The sequence below is a fragment of the Felis catus genome, chromosome C2 (assembly GCF_018350175.1).
Source record: "Felis catus isolate Fca126 chromosome C2, F.catus_Fca126_mat1.0, whole genome shotgun sequence".
Taxonomy (NCBI): Eukaryota; Metazoa; Chordata; class Mammalia; order Carnivora; family Felidae; genus Felis; species Felis catus.
The window spans coordinates 70,401,083-70,421,224 of NC_058376.1; the positions used below are offsets into that span (position 1 = coordinate 70,401,083).

Genomic DNA, 20,142 nt, shown 5'->3' on the forward strand with positions numbered 1-20,142 from the left:
TTCAGGGCCTCCCCAAATTCTAGCTGTAAATGTGTTGGCAATATCTCTTACAGGAGTGAGGCATCTGGCAAAGTGCCTGTCATAGACTAGATGCTCAATAGGTACAGAGACAGAATTGGAATCTAAATGTTATGCAAATAAAATCTACAGTCCTATAAAATCCTATAGGTTTTGGCTAATATACTCTTACCTATAAAAAACAAGTAAAACTGAAATCAGAAATCAATTAATCTCTAAAACTTATATTAATGGCAATTTTCAATGTTCTGAACACCAAGTCTTAGACTCAGGTAGCAGTTGAGAGGTAAAATTTACTACTTGGGCTTCTTTTTTTTTTTAAAGAAAGAGCAAGAGCGCAAGCGGGGAAAGGGCACAGAGAATGGAGGATAGAGGATCCGAAGCAGGCTCTATGCTGACAGCACAGAGCCTGATGTGGGGCTTGAACTCATGAACCGTGAGATCATGCCCTGAGCCAAAATTGGATGCTTAACTGGCTGAGCCACCCAGGTGCCCCTGAGCTTCATTTTTATCTCGTTTTCCTGCTTTTTAATTTTTCCTTACTTTTTCCACCTGACAAAAAGTAGGCAAAGAGGGAAAGAAGAGGAATCAAAGACCTCTCGATAATCTTTAAAAAAAATTTTTTAATGTTTATTTATTTTTGAGAGAGAGACAGAGTGCGAGCAGGGGAGGGTCAGAGAGAGAGGGAGACACAGAATCCAAAGCAGACTCCAGGTTCCAAGCTATCAGCACAGAGCCCAACGCAGGGCTCGAAGTCACGAACCATGAGATCATGACCTGAGTCGCAAGTCTGATGCTTAACCAACTGAACACTGAGGCTCCCCAAAGGCCCCTAGATAATCTGTGCAGTGAGTTCTCAACCCTGGAAAATCAGGATTAACTGTTATGTCTTTGGCATTCTCCTGAGGAAAAAGAGCATCATTCTCCCCAAGTTTGGAAACACAGAGCGAAAGTCACACAGCATGTCAGCTGCAGATGGGAGAGTAGGATTTTCTGGATCTTTCCTCTTTGCCAATAGTTCTTATTGGTGCATACCATCTAACCGTCTGTGACTATGAATCTGCACAGGGAAAACAAACACCAAGGCACTGATAAAGGCTGCATGTGAGAGCACACCGAAGAAGTGCTTCTCCTGGGTGTCACTGGATCTCAGCACCTCCTTTCAACTTCCAAGAGGCTTTTAATTTTACCATGAAGTTTACCTCCCAAATGTAATGGAAATGAACAATAGCCCAGGAAATACAGCTGGTCCTCACGAGGTTCCCAATTCTGAATGAAATTTGTTCTAGAAAACAAAGGACTCAAAGAAAGATGCTCTTCAGGAAACTTACTGTTCCGGTGATCTCATTTTCAACTTCACGTAGGTCTGAGTGTTTCTCCATGGTGGTATTGAGAAACGTTTTCTTTAATTTAAACTCTGTCACGAAGGTCCTAACTGAAAATGAGAACATAACCCGTGAGACCACGCAACTGGCCGACCGATGCATAGCCGTGTGTTTGCAAATCTCTAGCATATCACTCTTAACTCCACCTCCCAGGACAACCGTGGTGCCTGTCCTTCTCCTTGAGGATAGAGAACACCTCTCCCTCTTCTAGCTCCTCTCTAGGAAGGTGGGCTTCCACTGAGCACAGGGCTCAGACTCAGTAAACCTTTGGGTCAAAAACTCCTTTTGCACGTGTGTGTGGGCTGCTGTGAGGAGCCATCCTGCCACCTTGCCAGTCGCCTCCTACATAGTAGATGCTCAGTGAAGCTGGGACAAGGAGGAAAGACCAGCTGGCCTGAACGACATAATCCCAGGAGGAGGGGGAGGGGATGTGGGGTCAAGCACAAAACATGCTCCTCAGGCCTGAGAAAGCTTTCGAGAGAGGAACGCTGTTGTTCTCTAGCCTACACTGCAAAGCCCTCAGCTTCAAGGGCAGGCTTTGGTTTCCTCTTCTCATCAGAGTTACCCCACCAGCCGCCATCCCTCTCGCATAGAGGAAATGCCCATTTTGTCGCTGATGAAAGAGACTTCCAGAAATCGGACAAAACGGATTCAGGACGACAGAGAGGCTGTGGAGGAAGGTGCCAAACATCTGTAGTGGGCCCAAGCTTCGGGGACTGCCAGGCCCCATGGTCACAAGCCAGGCAATGCAAACGACCCATATTCAAGATATTGTTTGAGTTCAGACCTCAGAGAAAGCAGCCCCGTTTTCAAGGCCCATTTCACTCATAAAATAAAATCGTACTCATCACTTTGTGCTGACTGGGCCTGAGGAGAATGGGACTTACAAATGGGCAGGCGACCAAAAATTAGCATAGCATGCTTTCTATCTGCCTCTTATCTTCCTTTATATTAAATTCTTATCTTTCCCTCTGGACAGGGAGGGAAAAAAAAAAGACTCGAAACCCAGGAACCCACGAAGCTGCTCTTTCACAGAAAGCTTGCCTGCTGAATTAAGAAAAAGGCCCACAAATGAGCCAGGGAACACATTTAACATCTTATACTTACTGTCTAAAGCCCTTAATCCTTATTTAACATCTTTTTGCTTGTTCTACAGTTCACTGAAGCCAGCTGCTTAGGACTCTTTCTGAGCAGCAGGGAGCTCTTTGAAAACATTCTTGGCCAAATGAAAGCATTTCAGCATGCTCTAATTTGCATGTTCCTCTGATGTTTATGAACAATGAAGCTAAATGACTTGAAAAGGGAAAGATGATTGTTAACACAAAAGAACGGCTCTCCTCCTGATCTGAGGTGCCTGTGGGACACTGCACACAGGCTTCCACAACTCCCACCCCACTCCTTCATCTTCCTTTCTCACCCATCCAGGCTGATACCCAGACTCTCTGGACGGAAATATACATACTGTAACTGTTACGTACACAGATCTCTTCCGAATCATGACAGTAAATGTGGCCTCTGCTTTAAGAGCAGCTCTGAAGACGGCATCACGCCGCGTCCTGCAGCCCCTGCGCTCTGCCCAGCACACTGGCGTCTTCATGCCTGCCTTTCGTCATCTGGCTTTAAGGCAATTTTTTACTTCACATGCAACTAACTGCTGACTTATATGGGTTATATAAATGGTTTTTTTCATTATTTATTTATTTTTATTTACTAAGTTTTTAATTTCAATTCCAGCGTAGTTAACATAGTGATATATTCATTCCAGATGTCCACTATACACTTCCATGCATCACCATGTGCTCATCCTGACAAATGCCCTCCTTAACCCCCATCGCCTATTTTACCCATCCCTGCCCGCCTCCCTCTGGTAACCATCAGTTTGTTCTCTATAGTTAAGGGTCTGTGTTTTGGTTTTCCTCTCTCTTCTTATAGAAGTGAATTTTTAAAAGATCTATAAGTATTACTTTGTATTCAGAGTACTTAGTGTTTTCATTGCTGTCAATTCTGGTCCAAGAGGTTGGGGGCTAGTGTTAAATGATACCTCCCGTCTGGAGAACTCCCCCATTTTCAAAGCTTGCTCAGATACTTCATTTTATTTGCTCTTCACAATAACCTTGTGGGAAGCAGAGCAGGTGGTAATCTGATTTTACAGATGAGAAAATGGAGGCTCAGGGGTCATGGGCCGTAGGTGGTAGCTCCAGAGCTGGAAGCCAGGCAGCTGAGCTCCTGGCAAGCGCATTTTCCACACTGCTTCAAAACAAAATCATTCCATCTTCTGCATCCTTAAACCAAAGACTCCTGGCCTATTTCTTCCAGGGGGTAGCTCAATGGAATCAGTTACCCCCAACGAGTGATGTCTATATGCCTAGATTTTTTTTTCCTTTAAATAATGCTTTGACTTGATCCTTGTATTTTAAACAATTTCCAAAATCCTACCATTATTTTAGTAGGGTATCAACTGTTTGAAATACATTTCTAGGCCCAAGATGGAGCTGCTCCTGCCCAAGGTGCCACGTCAGCCAACCGAACTTTCGAGTTCTGTAAATGCCCCCCGTGACTAAAAATGCAGCATTATTCAGTCGGTCAATTCCCCAACGCCAAGTCAACTATTGGCTCTATACTTACTCCCTTGTCCTTGACCTTTCTAAATAAGGGCAGATATGCAAGCCTAGCCGATCATGCCCTGTTTCAGAAGTGATGCCGCTTCTAACACTCTATAAAACTCCTGCTTGCCCAAAACCCCTCAGGGAGAGAGCTCCACTGTTTGTGAGGCTCTGTACTCCCCCAGTCCACGACTGTTCCCCTTTAAAGAAAGGACATCAAACTCATTACCTAGCCCTTCTAGTTTTGTCATTTGACACAATCTTTTTAAAAAATCTGATGATTCCCCTCAGCCTGTTAATTCATGCAAATATCACTTTTCAGAGGTCACAGACATTCATTCTCTCAAAAAAATATTTACTGAGCACTTTTTGTGTGTTAAGTATCACACTGGTCAATCAAAGGTGAGTCACTTTACCTACCAGTTTCCTTATCCAGACTAGATAACTCTATGCCCTTCACTTCTAATTTCTTCAACAAGTTCCATGTTGAACTGAACACTCTAACGCAAGGTTATACCCTGTGTGGAAGAAAGCTTTTATGATGAACACATTATTATGTGATGGGAGCTGTGGGCTGAAATGTGGCCTCTCATCAAATAAGCGTAGATACTTGGCCACTTAGCACCTGGTCAGGACCTTAGTTTTCACATGGGTTGTTTGCTTTTTAACATGTAAGCTGGAGATTATATTTAAAATCAACCAGCTTCAGAACTATCACATTAGGGAATGAAGTAGGACAATCTGTATGGTACAATTATGGCAGCTTTGGAAAAATGTATCTGCCTATGAACAGGACCATGAAGATCATTTTTTAAAAATGAAAAGGATGTGTGAATGTGGTAGGACAATCAGGGTTTTATTCTCTCTTTTTTCTCCTTAAAAATATATTTTTTATTATGTAGTTAGAATATCCTTTTGATATATACTTTTCCTAACTGTAGGGTGAACGGTTAAGCAAATAGTGTTATGCACAAATAATGGCCTATCCATGTACTCATTAGGAAGTTTGCAAAATATTTTTAATAACATGGAAAAATGTTTAAGATATAAAGTTTGTACAAATACTACATGGTTGCAATTGTATACAAATATAATGCAGAGTAAAAAAAGATTGCAAATAAGGTGCTGTATCTCTGAGTGGTTGAAAAATAGGTAGCATCTTGACTTCTTTCTATATTCCTTAAGTTTATACCTTGGAAAGATCCTGATTGTTTAGGGAGGAAAACAATAAATGTTATTTTTAAAAATATTTTGTGGTACAGAAAAAAATTCCAAGATAGATTAATTCTCTTACCCAGATTGCATATTCCTTTTTCCAACTGGTACCCAACCGGGCATTTGCAGGTATAGGATCCCTGAGTATTGTTGCACATGGCCAGGGGTGGGCAGGGGTTCAAGAGGCATTCATTCACATCTACAGAGGAGAGAAAACGGGGCCACATTGAACCTGCGGCAGACAGCAGAATCATTATCCAGTGCAGTGAGCACTTCTGAAGGGCCAAATGGCACCGGGTGCAGTGGGGCCCCAGAGATGAGTAGGATGTTGCCCTTGTCCTCAAGGGGCTGTCTATCTACAGGGGATGGAGGCCGTCGTGTATATGACCAACTAGAAACAAATCAGGCTTTGAAAGTACAGAGAGGAGGAGATCCTGATGGAAGGGAGATTAAGGACTATTTCAGATAACATCTGAACTGGGACTGGAAGGACTTTAACAAGCAGATGGGGGTGGGGTTGCAGCCTGAGGCACCAGCAGCGAAGGCCACAGGCAGGAAAGCATAGGGGTCTTTAGGGAGCTATAGATGGTCCAGTGCAGTAGGGGCGGAGGCAGCCCACCAAATGGAGCCGGATCATGGAGATGCGTCAACATTATCGTCTGATGTTATTCTGCAGACAACACATAAGTATGCCAACTCTCAAATAAGTAGGGTTTTTGCTTATGAAAAATCTTGCTTTCCTACATTTTGAAGGAAAACAGCATTATTGCCTATCTCAAGGACATACTGTAGTACAGACCACTGGAGACTACTTTTCCTCTTACCCATACTGCAGTCATCCCCTTGCCAGGAAGGTGAGCACATGCATCGATACCCACGGCTGCTGGAGTCCACAGAGCATTTCCCATCATGAAGACAAGGGTTAGTGGCACAGCTGTCAACTAAAAACACATTCCAGGAATAAAGCAGTTAATCACATCGGAAATGTAAAAGGAGCTCTAGGTAAATATTTAATTCTCCTGGCTAATATTTGATTTTTGCTTATTTCTGTTTACTTGCCCTGAGAGGTCGCACTACTAAAATAGAACGGGTTCCCAGGAGGTACAGAAGAGACGCTGAGGGACCAGATCCTGGCAGCAGTTTGTGTACGTGCACGTGTGTTAGACAATTGGATCCTTGAATGCAAGAATTGGTTCCAATCCTAATGCTGCTTACAGGTCACTCAGTTCAAGGCTGATGATTATATCGCCTTTGACACTCAGAAAATTCTACTTGAATCTCTGCCAATTTAAAACACACATCGGGGGAGAAGAGGTCCCTGATTAACCATCCTCCCTGCTCCAGGATTCCCCCGTTCCAAAAAAATCTTAAAATATAACTGGGCCTCCACATATGGTGCAATCATTTGGAAAAACAATCGAAGTTGTGCACTACAGTGCCCTCTCTTTACATAATGTGACTATGAACCCTATCTAATTCATCTAGGCCCTAACAGTGCCCAGGCTTCAGCATCATCTTAGACTCCCGGGGCGGAGACCACAACTCTCTGTTTTGGTATCTATAACTAGCATTGTCATGCTCCAGTTATGTAATAACTGCGTAATAAAGCCTTCTGACACATGCTCAGAGAAGCTGAAACCCACAACATAACTGCATCATTTCCAAGCAGAAAAATTGCTGGAAGAATGAGAAAAGGATGGCAGGAGTCAAGAGTTGTAATGCCAAAAAAATGATCCTGAGAACAAATGAGCTAAACCTAACAATGGTGTTCCTATTTTGCAAGGCTACTTTAAATATACCTAAAGCTACCCAAAGAGGCACAGGACCTGCATAACCAAACACCATACCATGGATACTATCATAAAAAATATATTAACAGGAAGTAACGATGTTACTTATTCTCGCCTACAGTTATCATTGTAATGACTACAATCGGCTTTAAGGGAGATTTGTGAATTAGGTTCCATCTGGTATTGGAATAGATTTGGCTGGAAATGAAGCCCTGTGAGTCCTGAAGCAGGGCTCCCAGCTTCCCTGGAGAAGGATCCACCTTTCATTTCCCAGAGGTGTTCAAATCACTGGCACAAAAGAGACACTGATTCGCCTGACATGGGGGGCTGGTGGCAGGGGTGGTCATGGCCCTCCAGCCCCCAGGCTGACCGTGGCTGATTGGCTGGAACTCAGACACTAACTGAGCTCCCTTGCTCTAGTCACTACAAAGTACTTCTCTTCTTTCCTCCTTCCTTAAGACATCAAGCTCCAGGGGTTCCTGGGTGGCTCAGTCAGTTAAGCATCCGACTTTGGCTCAGGTCATGATTTCACAGTTCATGAGTTTGAGCCCTGCATCAGGCTCTGTGCTGACAACTCAGAGCCTGGAGCCTACTTCAGATTCTGTGTCTCCCTCTTTCTCTGCCCCTCCCCCACTTGTGTGTGTGCGCGCGCTCTCTCTGTCAAAGATAAATAAAGATTTAAAAAATTAATTTAAAAAAACGAAAATAAAAAAAGATGTCAGGCTTATATAAGCCCTTCGCAGTTTTCCTTTTCTGGATCTGGACAAGCCGAATGTACAAATTTGAACACGACATCGAAAGATATACCATTCTAATTCCTTCTGCCTTTCCTTAAACTATGAAGAATCATGTGAATGGTTTTATTTCCCTCATACCAGCCACTTCAACATGAATATAAAGATAACCTCAAGAGTAATGTCAAGAAGCTCAGGTCGCCCTGTCACTATCAGAAAAGGTTAGTTCATCATCCCTTTGCCCGCATTTGTCTACTAGCAACACGTTCTTAGGAAGACCAAGGAGCCCAGCTTCCCTTGAATCAAGAGAAGCCTTCCCGGTGACTGAGAGGCTCAGGGCTCTGACCGGCGGACAGAGCCTACTCATTCCCTGTCGCAGAAAGGCCACCTAAAGCTTCTCGATGCAGTTCTTCCACCGTCCCATCCCACAGCGCTGACCCACTCTGGCCTCACAAGACTTAAAGGCATGCCTGAAAGGCTCTTGCACTTCTGGGAATTACAAGCCACAACGGTGCTACCTACTGATGCCATACACGGCCAATGGCATCCTCACCTCTTCCTTTAGGGAGAGTTAGGTAACTCAGAGGTGAGAAAATTAGGTCATCCATGACATTGTGTTATAAGAGGACAACACAGACACGGAACTATTGCAAATCTGCCACACATTCACAGGCATCCCGAGCCTGTGCGGCTCTGCCTTCTACCTGGAGCTGCCGATGACAGTGCTGTCGGTGATGGTGTGCTGCCCCGAGCAGCGAAGGTAGTAGATCTAGGAGTCAGTACTTGGTCTGTGGAAACGCCTACGGTCTGGGGAGAAGGAGATGTTCCGAGGAAGCGTGAAGCCGGGCTGTTCTCTTCCGTCACACCGAGCCCCGTGGTCGGTCCTTTCGCCGACGTGGGTACACTGGTCAGGGGCACCAACTGGGTGGTAGCATCTACGTGGGCTTGGCTCCTTTCTGTGGTGACAGCACTTTCTGTTGAGATTCGTGGTACTGGAATTTCAGGGCTGGTTGGCAAGAGCTGCTTTCCAGCCGTAGTCTGTACTGTTGTGGGGTCAGCCATCAGGGCTGCTGTGGTTGACGCAGGGCTAGGGGGATGAGAGGTCTCAAGAATGGTGGTTGTCAAAGCTGCAGACGTTCGGGCTATGCTGGTGCTTACGGCTGGAAGGGTTTGCTCAGTGGAGGACTCTGTTAAGGCCGAGGGCATAGGGATCCCTGAGGTAGATCTCACTGTTATAGCTTCGGTGGCCTCTGTGGGCAGAGACTCCAGGCTCGGTGGCTTTGACTCTGTAATGACTTTCTCATGGTATGGGTTACTCTGGTTCTTAGGATTTGCCGTTTGACTGCTGGGGAGCATTGCCACAGACAACGCCATTGTCGCCGTCTGAACTGGAGTCACAGGCAGGACCAGAGTAGAAGGTGAAGGTGCCAGCGTTGTTTGGGAGGTGGACGGCGAGGCAGGGGTAGATGCTGTCAGGGACGCTGGTGAGGAAGACACAGGTGTGGGTGCATGGGAAGTAGACTGCAGTGGAAGAGTAGAGGCCCCGGTTGATGGTAAGATTGAGGAGAATGACTGGTGGGACTGGGATACTGAGGGCAGGGGCAAAGGGGGTCCCGAAGAAGAAGAAGAAGAAGAAGAAGAAGAAGAAGAAGAAGAAGAAGAAGAAGAAGAAGGAGAAGGAGAAGAAGAAGAAGGAGAAGAAGAAGAGGAAGAAGAGTTGCCAATCGATCCAGCATCAGCGTCCAAAAGAACCAACGTGTTTGGCATGTTAATGGTGGATGTGTAGGACGGAAGGTTGGCTGTGCGCAGAGCCAGGGACTCGGTGGAAGGCTGGGCGTACTCCCCTTCATAGGATGACACATTACTTCTTTCAGTCTGAGCCTGAGAAGAGGAAGAATAGTCTGAATGTGAAGAGTTTGAGATCTTAACAGAAGAGGTCGAACTCTCCCTTATGTCTGGGGTTGAACTGTTGTCTACAATGGACAGCAATGCCCGTTCTCCTTTGGTAAAAGTAGAGGAGACATAGGTGTGGTCTGCGTAGTCGCTGGAAGCCTTCTGTTCAAAGTCCGTGCCACTCACTTGACTGTAGCTAATTCCAGTGACTGTAAATGGAAACACCAAAGTTAGGTCAACTAGACATACAAGAAATATCCCAAACACATACTAAACGCTTTCTCTGGAGAGGTGGTTTTCAACGGCGAGCCCTCTGGATGCGCAGTGTGGGAAGGCAGGAACGGGCAGGGTCTGCACAGAGTATATTTACCCTCCTGGGAGGAGTGTGGGTGGCAGCAATGCAAATGGTAATAAAAGAGAAGTGGGGCCAGGGGCTGAAGAACAGGGAATAGGTCCAAATTCCTTCCACATGCCTTTTTTGATAAAAGCAAACTGGTATCTGAAAAGCTCTTAAGACCCCAACAGAACAATTGTTCTGTCTAAATGGAAAAAGGAAAACCCTCCCCATTTTCCATTCTGTGTAATGATAATGAGATATTTCTTTCCCAGGAGACTGGCCTTGGCCACAACTGGTTGGTCTCCTTTATTCCAAGTATCCTGGTGGACAACACCATAAGTGCCTTAGGCAAGTGCGTGTGGGGATGGGGGGGGGGGAGTGAGAAGTTCTCTTCAGACAGAGCTTGTAAGGTACTTTCTGGGTTGACAGCAAACGTAATCCTTCTAGGACTGTGAGTACGCTGACAGGTGAGCTGAAATAACGTGGGAAGAGACCCCACTCCTCACCTCCCAGGGCTGGTGAGGCCGCCAGGGAACCAGAGACCAGGTGCGCGTCAGCAGTCACTGTCACGTTCCCGTGCTGGGTGGCACTCTCGGTTTCTCTGGGCACCAAAGAGTGCCCCACTTCTGCAGAAGTTGTGCTCGTGTTGGAGAGAGACCGCGACGTGCGCTCTGCAGTCCCTGGGAAAGTAGCTGCAGTGTGCGGGTGGGGAGCCTCGGCAGTCCCCTCCTGCGCGGCAGAACTTCCTCCAGGCTCAGGACCCTCCTCAGTGGCTACAAGGAGATTGAAAGGGGATGGCCAGTCAGTACAGGGGTGCAGCAGCATTGTCAGAAGCCTCAGGAATGAGCCTCCCTTCGTGCACTAAGTTAGCCGAAGTGCTTCCCTGTGCTTTCCCTGGTCTTCATGTGAAACTCACACATGGGAAAACGAGATGCGTTGTCCCCCGCCCCACGGATCACAACCGCAACCTCAAGAGGCACTGCCGACCAGCATATCTGTTCAGGTGATCTGGATTTATGGGAAGGTTTCCCACTTCAGCGAACAGGATCAATATTGTATTTCTGCTCTATGATACATAACAAATAGAGTTTACATCAGGGAAATCGGTGGTGGTGGCAGGGGAGGTGAATGCTCAGCAAAAGGCTAACAACCCCTTTGGGGCTTTATACTTTCTGACAAGTCACAGGAGGGAGATCCCCAGGACTCCGAAGGCTTTTTACTTCCTGGTAGGACCAGGGATACCTGAACTGAATGGGGTTTGCCATTCTTTTAGAGTTTTGGTTTTTCCCCTTAATGCATGGTGGTTGGAGGTAAAGATGGGCTTATTTTCTGTTTTGTGTTATTTTTTTTAATGCATTTATTTATTTTCTTGGTGGGGATGGCATAGGGACAGGTGACACATGAAAACATCCTTTTTCTCCTTTCTTGAGTGTATGTTTTATACTATAAGCTCAAAGAATCTAATATTAGATTATCAAATAAACTCTTCTTCTCAGAAATTATGGAAAGGAGGTCTAACTCTTCTTGGCCTAAATACTTCCTAATCTGGATCTATAAGAAAACAAGTTATTTCCCTGGTTCTTATTCCTATTCTCATACCAGACTAGCTCTTTTTTTATCTCAAGCTTATTTATTTATTTAAGTAATCTCTACACGCAATGTGGGGCTCGAACTCACGGCCTCAAGATTAAGAGTCGCACACTCCTCTGTGCCAGTCAGGTGCCCCCAGACTAGCTCTTGATGGACACACCCCAACGGAAAACAGAGGTAGAGCTGCATGTTAGGTAAGTTCACTTCATGATACGTTTGCATTAACTGACAGACAGGAATGAGTGTGGGGACAGGGATACACAGTGAGCTGGAGCAGCACGGAGACAGCCAGGAGGCAGGTGAGATGTGACTTGACCAGGCTGAAGGGCCTAAGAAACTCATGGGAAGTTCACCAGGAGAGGCTTGAGGCCCGTGTGTATCTGAGCACAAGTTCCCCGGGCAGAGAGAACAAGGCCTGGGGGGGGGGGGGGAGGATTGTAAGACTCTTAAATGGAATTTAGGCGAACCACCACGTCAGGCTTCCAGGGTTTAGAAAGTGGAGAATCGTGGGGGCGCCTGGGTGGCTCAGTCGGTTGAGCGTCCGACTTCGCTCAGGTCACGATCTCACGGTCCGTGAGTTCGAGCCCTGCATCAGGCTCTGTGCTGACAGCTCAGAGCCTGGAGCCTGCTTCAGATTCTGTGTCTCTCTCTCTCTCTGGCCCTCCCGCCATTCATGCTCTGTCTCTCTCTGTCTCAAAAATAAATAAATGTTAAAAAAAAAAAAAAAAAAAGAAAGTGGAGAATCGTGACCTGAGATGGAGGGGCTGCATCCAAACCCAGAAAAAGGAACAGACCACGAACTCTGAGGGGCTGGATGGCAGAATCAGTTCACTCTGAGTGATTCAGAGCAAATGAGATAAGGCATTTGGCTAACAGACAGTGAGTTGGTTTCAGAAAGGAGGCTATTCCTTATGTAGCTCTTTATAACTGAACACTGAGACCTGCTCACACTGACATCACAATTTCCATACAAACCAAGGGCGCACGCATTACGGAGCAAAGGGTCCTAGTACCGAAGAGATGCACGCGGGAAAGGCACCTGAGCTCCTGGTCTGAGGAGGAGAAACGTTGAGCCCCACATTGTGAGGGTGGAAAATGACTCCTTTTGTTTAGGAGACAGATAATGCATTTTCCATGGACACACACGAAAGAACATAAATATTCTCCACCCATGCATGCGGTATTCTTTCATGACAAGCATATGCTTTTCCACGTCACATCAGTAGTAATAAACGCGAGTTTTCCTCACCAATTAGGATGTTCATATGGGGGAAAGGGAGCTGCTATTATTAGTAGTGGTGGAGAGGTAAGAATGTAAACCTGTTATAACCTTAAATGATCAATTATCGCATTTTTGCTTTAGTCAGTACATGCTTTGCATTGACAAGGTTGCTGAGAATGGTTTATGAAATTGCCCAAAAATGTTATTAAAAAGGACCATCCAAGAAAAAGTTTTCTCAAATTGATAAACTGGACTTCATCAAAATTAAAAACCTTTGTGCTGCAAATGATATTGTCAAGAAAGTGAAAAGAAAACACACAGAACGGGGGGAAATGTCTGCAAATGGTATATCTGATAAAGGAACAGTGTCCAGACTACAGAAAGAATTCCTAACTACTTTTAAAATGGTCAAAAGATCAGAAAAGACTTTCCCAAAAGTGAAAAGATACACAACATCATTAGTCAGCCAGAAAATGCAAATCAGAACCACTCGTGACACCACTTCACACCCCCCAGGATGACTAGAATCAAAAAAAAGATGAACAACAGGAGGTGAAGAAGCCGAGAAACTAGGATCCCCCGTCCCTCCTGGTGGCGGTATAAAGATATAAAGCAGTGCAGCTGCTTTGGAAACCAGTTTGACAATTCCTCAAGAAACAGGGCTACCATAGAAGCCAGCCATTCCAAGAGAATTTAAAACACATATTCAAAAAATAAAAAACAAAATTAAAAAAAATAAAGCACACGTCCACACAAAAACTTGTACTGGAATGTTCACCACGGTACTACTCACAATAGACGAAAGGTGGGAAAAACCCACATGTGCAATCGTTGACAAAAGGATAAACGAATGTGGCACATCCGTGCGATGGAACCAGTACTCAGCCACGCAAAGGAACGAGGTACTGTCACACGCTACAACATGGACAAACCTCCAATGCACTATGCTAAGTGAAAACCACAATAGGCCACCTATTGTATGATTTCCTCCATAAACTGTCTAGAATAAGCACATCCACAGAGACAGAAAGTTAAGTTAGTGGCTGTCAGAGGCTGGGAGGAGGAGAGAACACAGAGTGACTACTGATGAGCACCGGGTTTCCTTCTCGGAATTAGACAGTAGTGGTGGCCGCTGTATTACAACTTTGTAAATACACTAAAATACACTGAATTGTATACTTTAAATGGGCAAATTGCATAGAATGGGGATTATATCTTCATAAAAGCTGATTAGACAAGAGGGAGAGTTGCTCTTGACGAATGCCCGGACTTGGGGTGAACAACCACCCATGAGAAGGTGATATTTTCACCTTCCAGAAGCTGTGTGATTGAGGCAGGCATGGGGGTGTGGGGTAGGCTACAGGGCGAGGAAGGACATGGACAGAGAAGTCCCTGAGCTGTGTGTGACAGGGGTGGGTGGCAACAGCAGCTCCGGGGAGATGTACCAGAAAAAAACTGGAGATATACAGCTAGAAGAATGGCCTGGGAATAGTGACAGCAGAGGGGCCTCTGGAATGGTCCATTAATGCACGGCCTTACTGTGCCACAGAAGAGCATGAGCCTCGTAAGCCCTTTGCCCTCCGAGTGGTGCAGTTCTGTGAAGTGAAAACTCACTTGAGCACTCACCACGTGCTGCTGAGGAATCCAGGCTTTCTGAGGAGGATGAGGACAAAGACTCGGTGGCCGGCTCAGAGTAGCTCCTGTCACCCAGTGCTGCGTCACTTCCTCTAGACTGGGACACAGAGGCTGAGAACCGGGTCAGCACTGAGGCGTTTACAACTTCAGGATAGGAAGTGGAGCTTCCTGTCGCATCTGCGAATGTCTTGCTGTTGGTCAAGAACCAGTGTGCTGTGCTGGCTCCACTTCTGCCCGACAGGACCGACCTAGACACAGTCTCAGTTTGAGACATGGGACTTCCATCCTCTGCGTCTGAGCTGCTGGCAACCTGCTCTCCACCCAAGGCTGTAAGATGTCAAGGAAACAAATGTCATGACATGGATGCGAAAGAGATTCTCCAACAGCTGAGACGTGAGTCTTCTCTAGGGAAAGGTTCCCTTTGCAAGGATCTTGTATGGTATTTATTTTACGTGTAACCTGACATGCATTTTCATGTTCTAAATAATTATTTCAAAACTCTTCAGGGTCAATAAGATAGCAATACTAAAAATAAGCATTGGTGAAGAAGGGAGCCCTTAAAGAACAAGTGCAAAGTAGCAGGGCAACTTCTAGGCTGTGGTGTTTTACTCCCTTTCCCCAAAAGTGGTCAAGGGAAGGAATATGTTATGTCCAACAACAAATATGACGTGCCTACCTACAGTGCTTAGTCACATGCATCTTTCCAAAACAGTTCCATTATTAATAAAGATTATTCTAATTTTCAAGTATAGCAAACAAAAAATAAACTATACGGCATAAACTGAAGCCATGAGTTTGGAGGAATATATTTATGCCTGCACATTTTATTTGGAAGAATGATCTGTACATAAAATAGCTCCAGCTAGTCTGAAAGAGCAGGCCAGCCCTCACCTTGAAGACAATCCCACAGAGCGGTAACACGCGATTGACAGTGACCGCTCCAAGGCCAAGCTCTCAGCTCTGCTGTGAACAAGCTACACGCCCGTGCCCTCGTTTCTTAAACCCTCTGGGCCTGAGTTTCCTCGTCTATAAAAGAGCAGGAGGAATGATGCCTGTCTGATGAACCTCACAATGTTCGCATAAGGACAAAAATCAAAACGTGATAATGTGGTATACCAGATAAAGGAGATGGTGTTAGCTAAGAACACACTTTATTTATTTTTTGAGATTTCAAATGGTCTTGAAGTGATCTTTTAAGGCAATCCAATAGTTTTTAAAAGTCCATGATAGATCAAGTAAAAATTAAATACTTACTTGGGGAATCATTTTGCCAGAATTCCACTGAGACCCCAGAAGATGTGAGGCCAAATCCCTTTTCTGTGGATGGCTCAGTGAATTCCCCATCCTCTGGATTCCTGATTACTCCACTGCCTCTTCTCAGCTCTGCCTCAAAGGGTGAAGAGCGGGCTGATACTGAAGTCATGGCAATTTCTGAGTCCTTGGGGGAATGCTCCGTCTCATTTAGAGGTCGTGGACTGCCGGTTAAAGACTGGAGCATCCCTGGGACACCACTGGGGAGCATGGTGGTAACACGCACACTCTGTGTCCCATTCAGCAAGGTATTTCGGAAAGTAGTGGAGTTGTTAAGCATCTCAGTGCTTCCAGAAGCTAAAACAGAAGAAAATATGCTTTAAGGCTACTCAAGAGTTGGGGGCACCTGGGTGGCTCAATCAGTTAAGCTTCCGACTTTGGCTCAGGTCATGATTTTGTGGTCTGTGAGTTTGAGCCCTGCGTTGGGCTCTGTGCGGATAGCTCAGAGCCTGGAGCCTGCTTTGGATTCTGTGTCTCCCTCTTTCTCTCTGCCCCTGCCTCACTCATGCTGTCTCTCTCTCTCTCTCAAAAGTAAACAAACATAAAAGAAAAAAAAAAACCCTTAAAAAAAAAAGATTACTCAAGGGTTTAAGAAAATCAGGGATGTATCTAGATACAAATAATGTTTATTACATTTTGTTGGATAAATCTAGATAATGTAGACCTAATATAGATAAACACATTTGACACTCTCTCTTCACAGGCTCTGATTCTCACAGAGTTCAGTGAAGAAGCAGTGAGGTCCTTCAAGCACAATGAAAAGCTTCGGCTCTGGCTGAAAGGAAAATGGAACAAAGCCTGTAGACATTCTTTGCCTTGGCTTTTATAGAGGAAGGTAAAAACTTGTACTCTTGAATTCCACCTTATAGATCACGTAGGGACAGGCCATTGTGATAAGGTACAGGTTTTTGTTTTGTTTTATTTTAGCAATGTAACCCTTTTGTTCAAATGCTATTATAGATTAAAACCCGTACGTAAAAAATGAAGAAAAGTAAGGCGGTGGTAGGAGCCCAGCCCCCAGATCACCACTGGGGAGGCCAGGGCTCCACAGACCACAGTGGGAACAATACTAGCCTAGAGCAATAATTTCTGGCCTTGTCACCATTAAGGGTTCTTTATTATTTCCCACCTCATGGCCACCGTAACCCTTATGTTCTGAAAGACTATAAACTGAACTGCATTTAAGAAGTAACAGAGCTTCTGATTAGCAGGAGATACTCAGTGTTACCCCACTGATTTGATTTAATTCCATCCAAAAGCAAACAAGCTTCATTATTGTAGTTAGCCTCATTAGGCTTTGGACACCGACTCTCAAGATTACATACTACCCCAGTGGACCACGAGCAAGTCGAAGACTCCAGGCGGGGAACAGTTTTTCTGATGAAAAGGATGGCAGGATGGCAGACACCGGATTAATTTGCCAAGAACCTCAAAAATGGATTGATGGGCCATTTTGGTCAAACTGCGCAGCCTGTTCCACAGGAGTACAGGTGGCTTGCTCATGTCTCCCTTCCACAAAGAACTTTCCAGAGGATACCCTGAGAACTGGCCTCCGGAAGGGCACACTGACGTGCTCATTCCAAACAGGAATAAACTGCAGGAAAGCTTGGTGAGTGGGAAGAAACATGGCAGGCAAGATCCAAAGGCAAGAGAAAACATTTTTCTTTTCAAGCCAAAAATAATAAAAAGTAACTCTATACCTTTATAATGAAAGGTTTCAAGCTGTTATTTTTGACCCCGCAAGGGCAGAATTAACTTGCCATTATAAATGGTCCCTTGAAGACCAGTCCTATGTGTAGTTGTGACCAAAAGCACAGATAAATATTAAATATAATTAGAGAGACAGCAAGAGCGCCAGGAATAAAGGCTCCTCTTACTCATGTACAAACCATGGAACCTGTACTATATATACCTAGAACACAGCAGGCAGTTCTGGACACTGGGCCACAATGAAAGCGAAATGAAGAGGTAAGCAAGCCACACAAACAGACGGGACCCCAAAGCGGAGTCCCAGCTGACCTAACCATCCCCCTCGCTGAAAAACATAAACAACCAAATAAAAACGCATTCGTATAAAAAAAAAGGAACCCATCATATATGTATGCCCCAAATCCTCACTAGCCACTTAGCCTCTTAGGACCTAACGTCATTAGAATCATCGTCTAAATCTGCCCGTTTTCAACCTCCTCGGTTGCTGGGTGCTCTTTCAAATCACTCTCATCCCCAGTCAACTGCATTATTTCATTGATTCACTGTACAGCGGCAGCTATATTGGACTCAGCCTCCAGACCTGTATAGCAAATCGATGGCCACAGAGACGCAATTACAGAAGTCACAAATGCTGAAAGCCACAAAAGGAAAATGGCTGCGTTCTCTCTCCCTGACTGGGGCCCCATGGAATGCTGCTTCACCATCTCATCAGCATTATTAAAAGCTGCCATTTACCGACCAAGTACAATGCGCCCATATTTTACATACACCTTTGTACGTTGTGCTAAGTACTTGATTTACATAATCTCATTTAATCCTCATGGTAAAGCTATGGAGCAGTACCAATGCTTCTATACAAGTGGTGAAAAGGAGAAAGAGTTAAAAGTTCATCTATAACCACCACTTTTACTCTTCAATGAGCACCTGCTGAACACATCTGGGGGAAATCTGCCATGTTTCCAATCGACAGGCCAGCAATATTGGTTATTTAATAACTGTCCTTCCTTGCTCATTTCTACTCTTGAAGCACCCGTTCAAAAATGGGAAGACCATCCATTTGGGAGCAGAAACAAGCCAAGTTCCCTAATCTTTATAACAGGAGGTGGAAAGAATGCCCACTCATCTGGTAAAAGTATGTACATCACTCTCCAACCACAACAGAAAATGCTGGAACCTCAGGCATGCAGCAAGTGCTCAACCTTGGCTTGACTGCTGTCCAGAACCTGCCAAAAATCCAGCTGAAGTGGCTGATAGTTGAGAAAGATACACTAAGTCTACAATCTTCTGAGTTATTTATGCTCTCTTCCTTTACAAAGTGAAATCACCACAAAGCAATTTACCTGGACCACATTAGCTCAGCTACCCACAGAAGTACTTTCATGAGTTGAGACCCATTATTACACCCTCAGCTCCTACTGAGAATCTATATAAAATATCACCTTTTAAAGAACATTAGCACAATTTCCTCAGAACAGCAACTGATGGCATTTTTCTATTACGAGTCTCAACATTGCTTATATAAATAGTCCTCTTAGAATTCACTGCCCCCATCGGAATGCAAGCTGGTGCAGCCACTCTGGAAAACAGTATGGAGGTTCCTCAAACTAAAAACTAAAACTAAAAATAGAACTATCCTACAACCTAGCAATTGCACTACTAGGCATTTATCCACGGGATATAGGTGTGCTGTTTTGAAGGGGCACATGCACCCCCATGTTTACAGCAGCACTATCAACAATAGCCAAAGTATGGAAAGAGCCCAAATGTCCATTGATGGATGAATGGATAAAGAAGATGTGGTATATATATATATATATATATATATATATATATATATATATACATACACACACACACACACACACACACGCACACACACACACACACACACACACACACACACACACTGGAATATTACTCAGCAATCAAAAGGAATGAAATCTTGCCATTTGCAATGACGTGGATGGAACTGGAGGGTATTATGCTAAGTGAAATTAGTCAGTCAGAGAAAGACAAAAATCATATGACTTCACTTATATGAGGACTTTAAGAGAAAAAAACAGATGAACATAAGGGAAGGGAAACAAAAATAATATAAAAACAGGGAGGAGGACAAAACAGAAGAGACTCATAAATATGGAGAACAAACTGAGGGTTGCTGGAGGGGTTGTGGGAGGGGGGATGGGCTAAATGGGTAAGGGGCATTAATGAACCTACTCCTGAAATCATTGTTGCACTATATGCTAACTAATTTGGATGTAAATTTTAAAAAATTAAAAAAAAAAAAAAAAAGGATTCACTGCCCTCAAAACACTCATGCCTGTGGATGAAATTGTATGCTTACTTTATCTGGCAATGATCACATGCCCCACCCGGTTTCCCTTTGTGCCCTCGTTTCCAGGAAGCTCAGTACTAAATTTAGTGCTCAACTATAGCCATTCTCACACAATTCAATATACACAGATATCTTTCTGCCTTCAAAAGAGAACTTTTCCCCCTGTGAGCTGCTGTACTTACTTTTCCCCCAATGATCAAATAGTACATGTTCATTACAGAACATATGGAAAGTACAGGAAGATATAAAGCAGCAAGAAAAATAATTTCAAATGGCTTCTGATCGCTTTTTAAAAATCTGATTTAGCTGTCTGGGCCTATCCCTGCTTTAATGCATCCATCCCTGGCATACAATTTATTTTCGG

At 44.6% G+C, this 20,142-nt stretch overlaps 1 protein-coding gene across 2 annotated transcripts in view; it reads right to left on the minus strand.

The window, feature by feature from the left end:
• Positions 1–20,142, minus strand: part of HEG1 (heart development protein with EGF like domains 1) — a 90,525-nt gene that overhangs the window by 36,689 nt on the left and 33,694 nt on the right. The window contains exons 4-10 of one of the 2 annotated variants that reach the window (XM_045037045.1): positions 15,677–16,030; positions 14,402–14,749; positions 10,482–10,748; positions 8,450–9,847; positions 6,046–6,162; positions 5,301–5,420; positions 1,350–1,453 (exon numbers count right to left, since the gene is read on the minus strand). In XM_045037045.1, coding sequence (XP_044892980.1) covers positions 1,350–1,453; positions 5,301–5,420; positions 6,046–6,162; positions 8,450–9,847; positions 10,482–10,748; positions 14,402–14,749; positions 15,677–16,030 — 2,708 coding nt within the window. The remainder of the gene's footprint in view (positions 1–1,349; positions 1,454–5,300; positions 5,421–6,045; positions 6,163–8,449; positions 9,848–10,481; positions 10,749–14,401; positions 14,750–15,676; positions 16,031–20,142) is intronic. The other variant, XM_045037046.1, reaches the window with a different exon arrangement.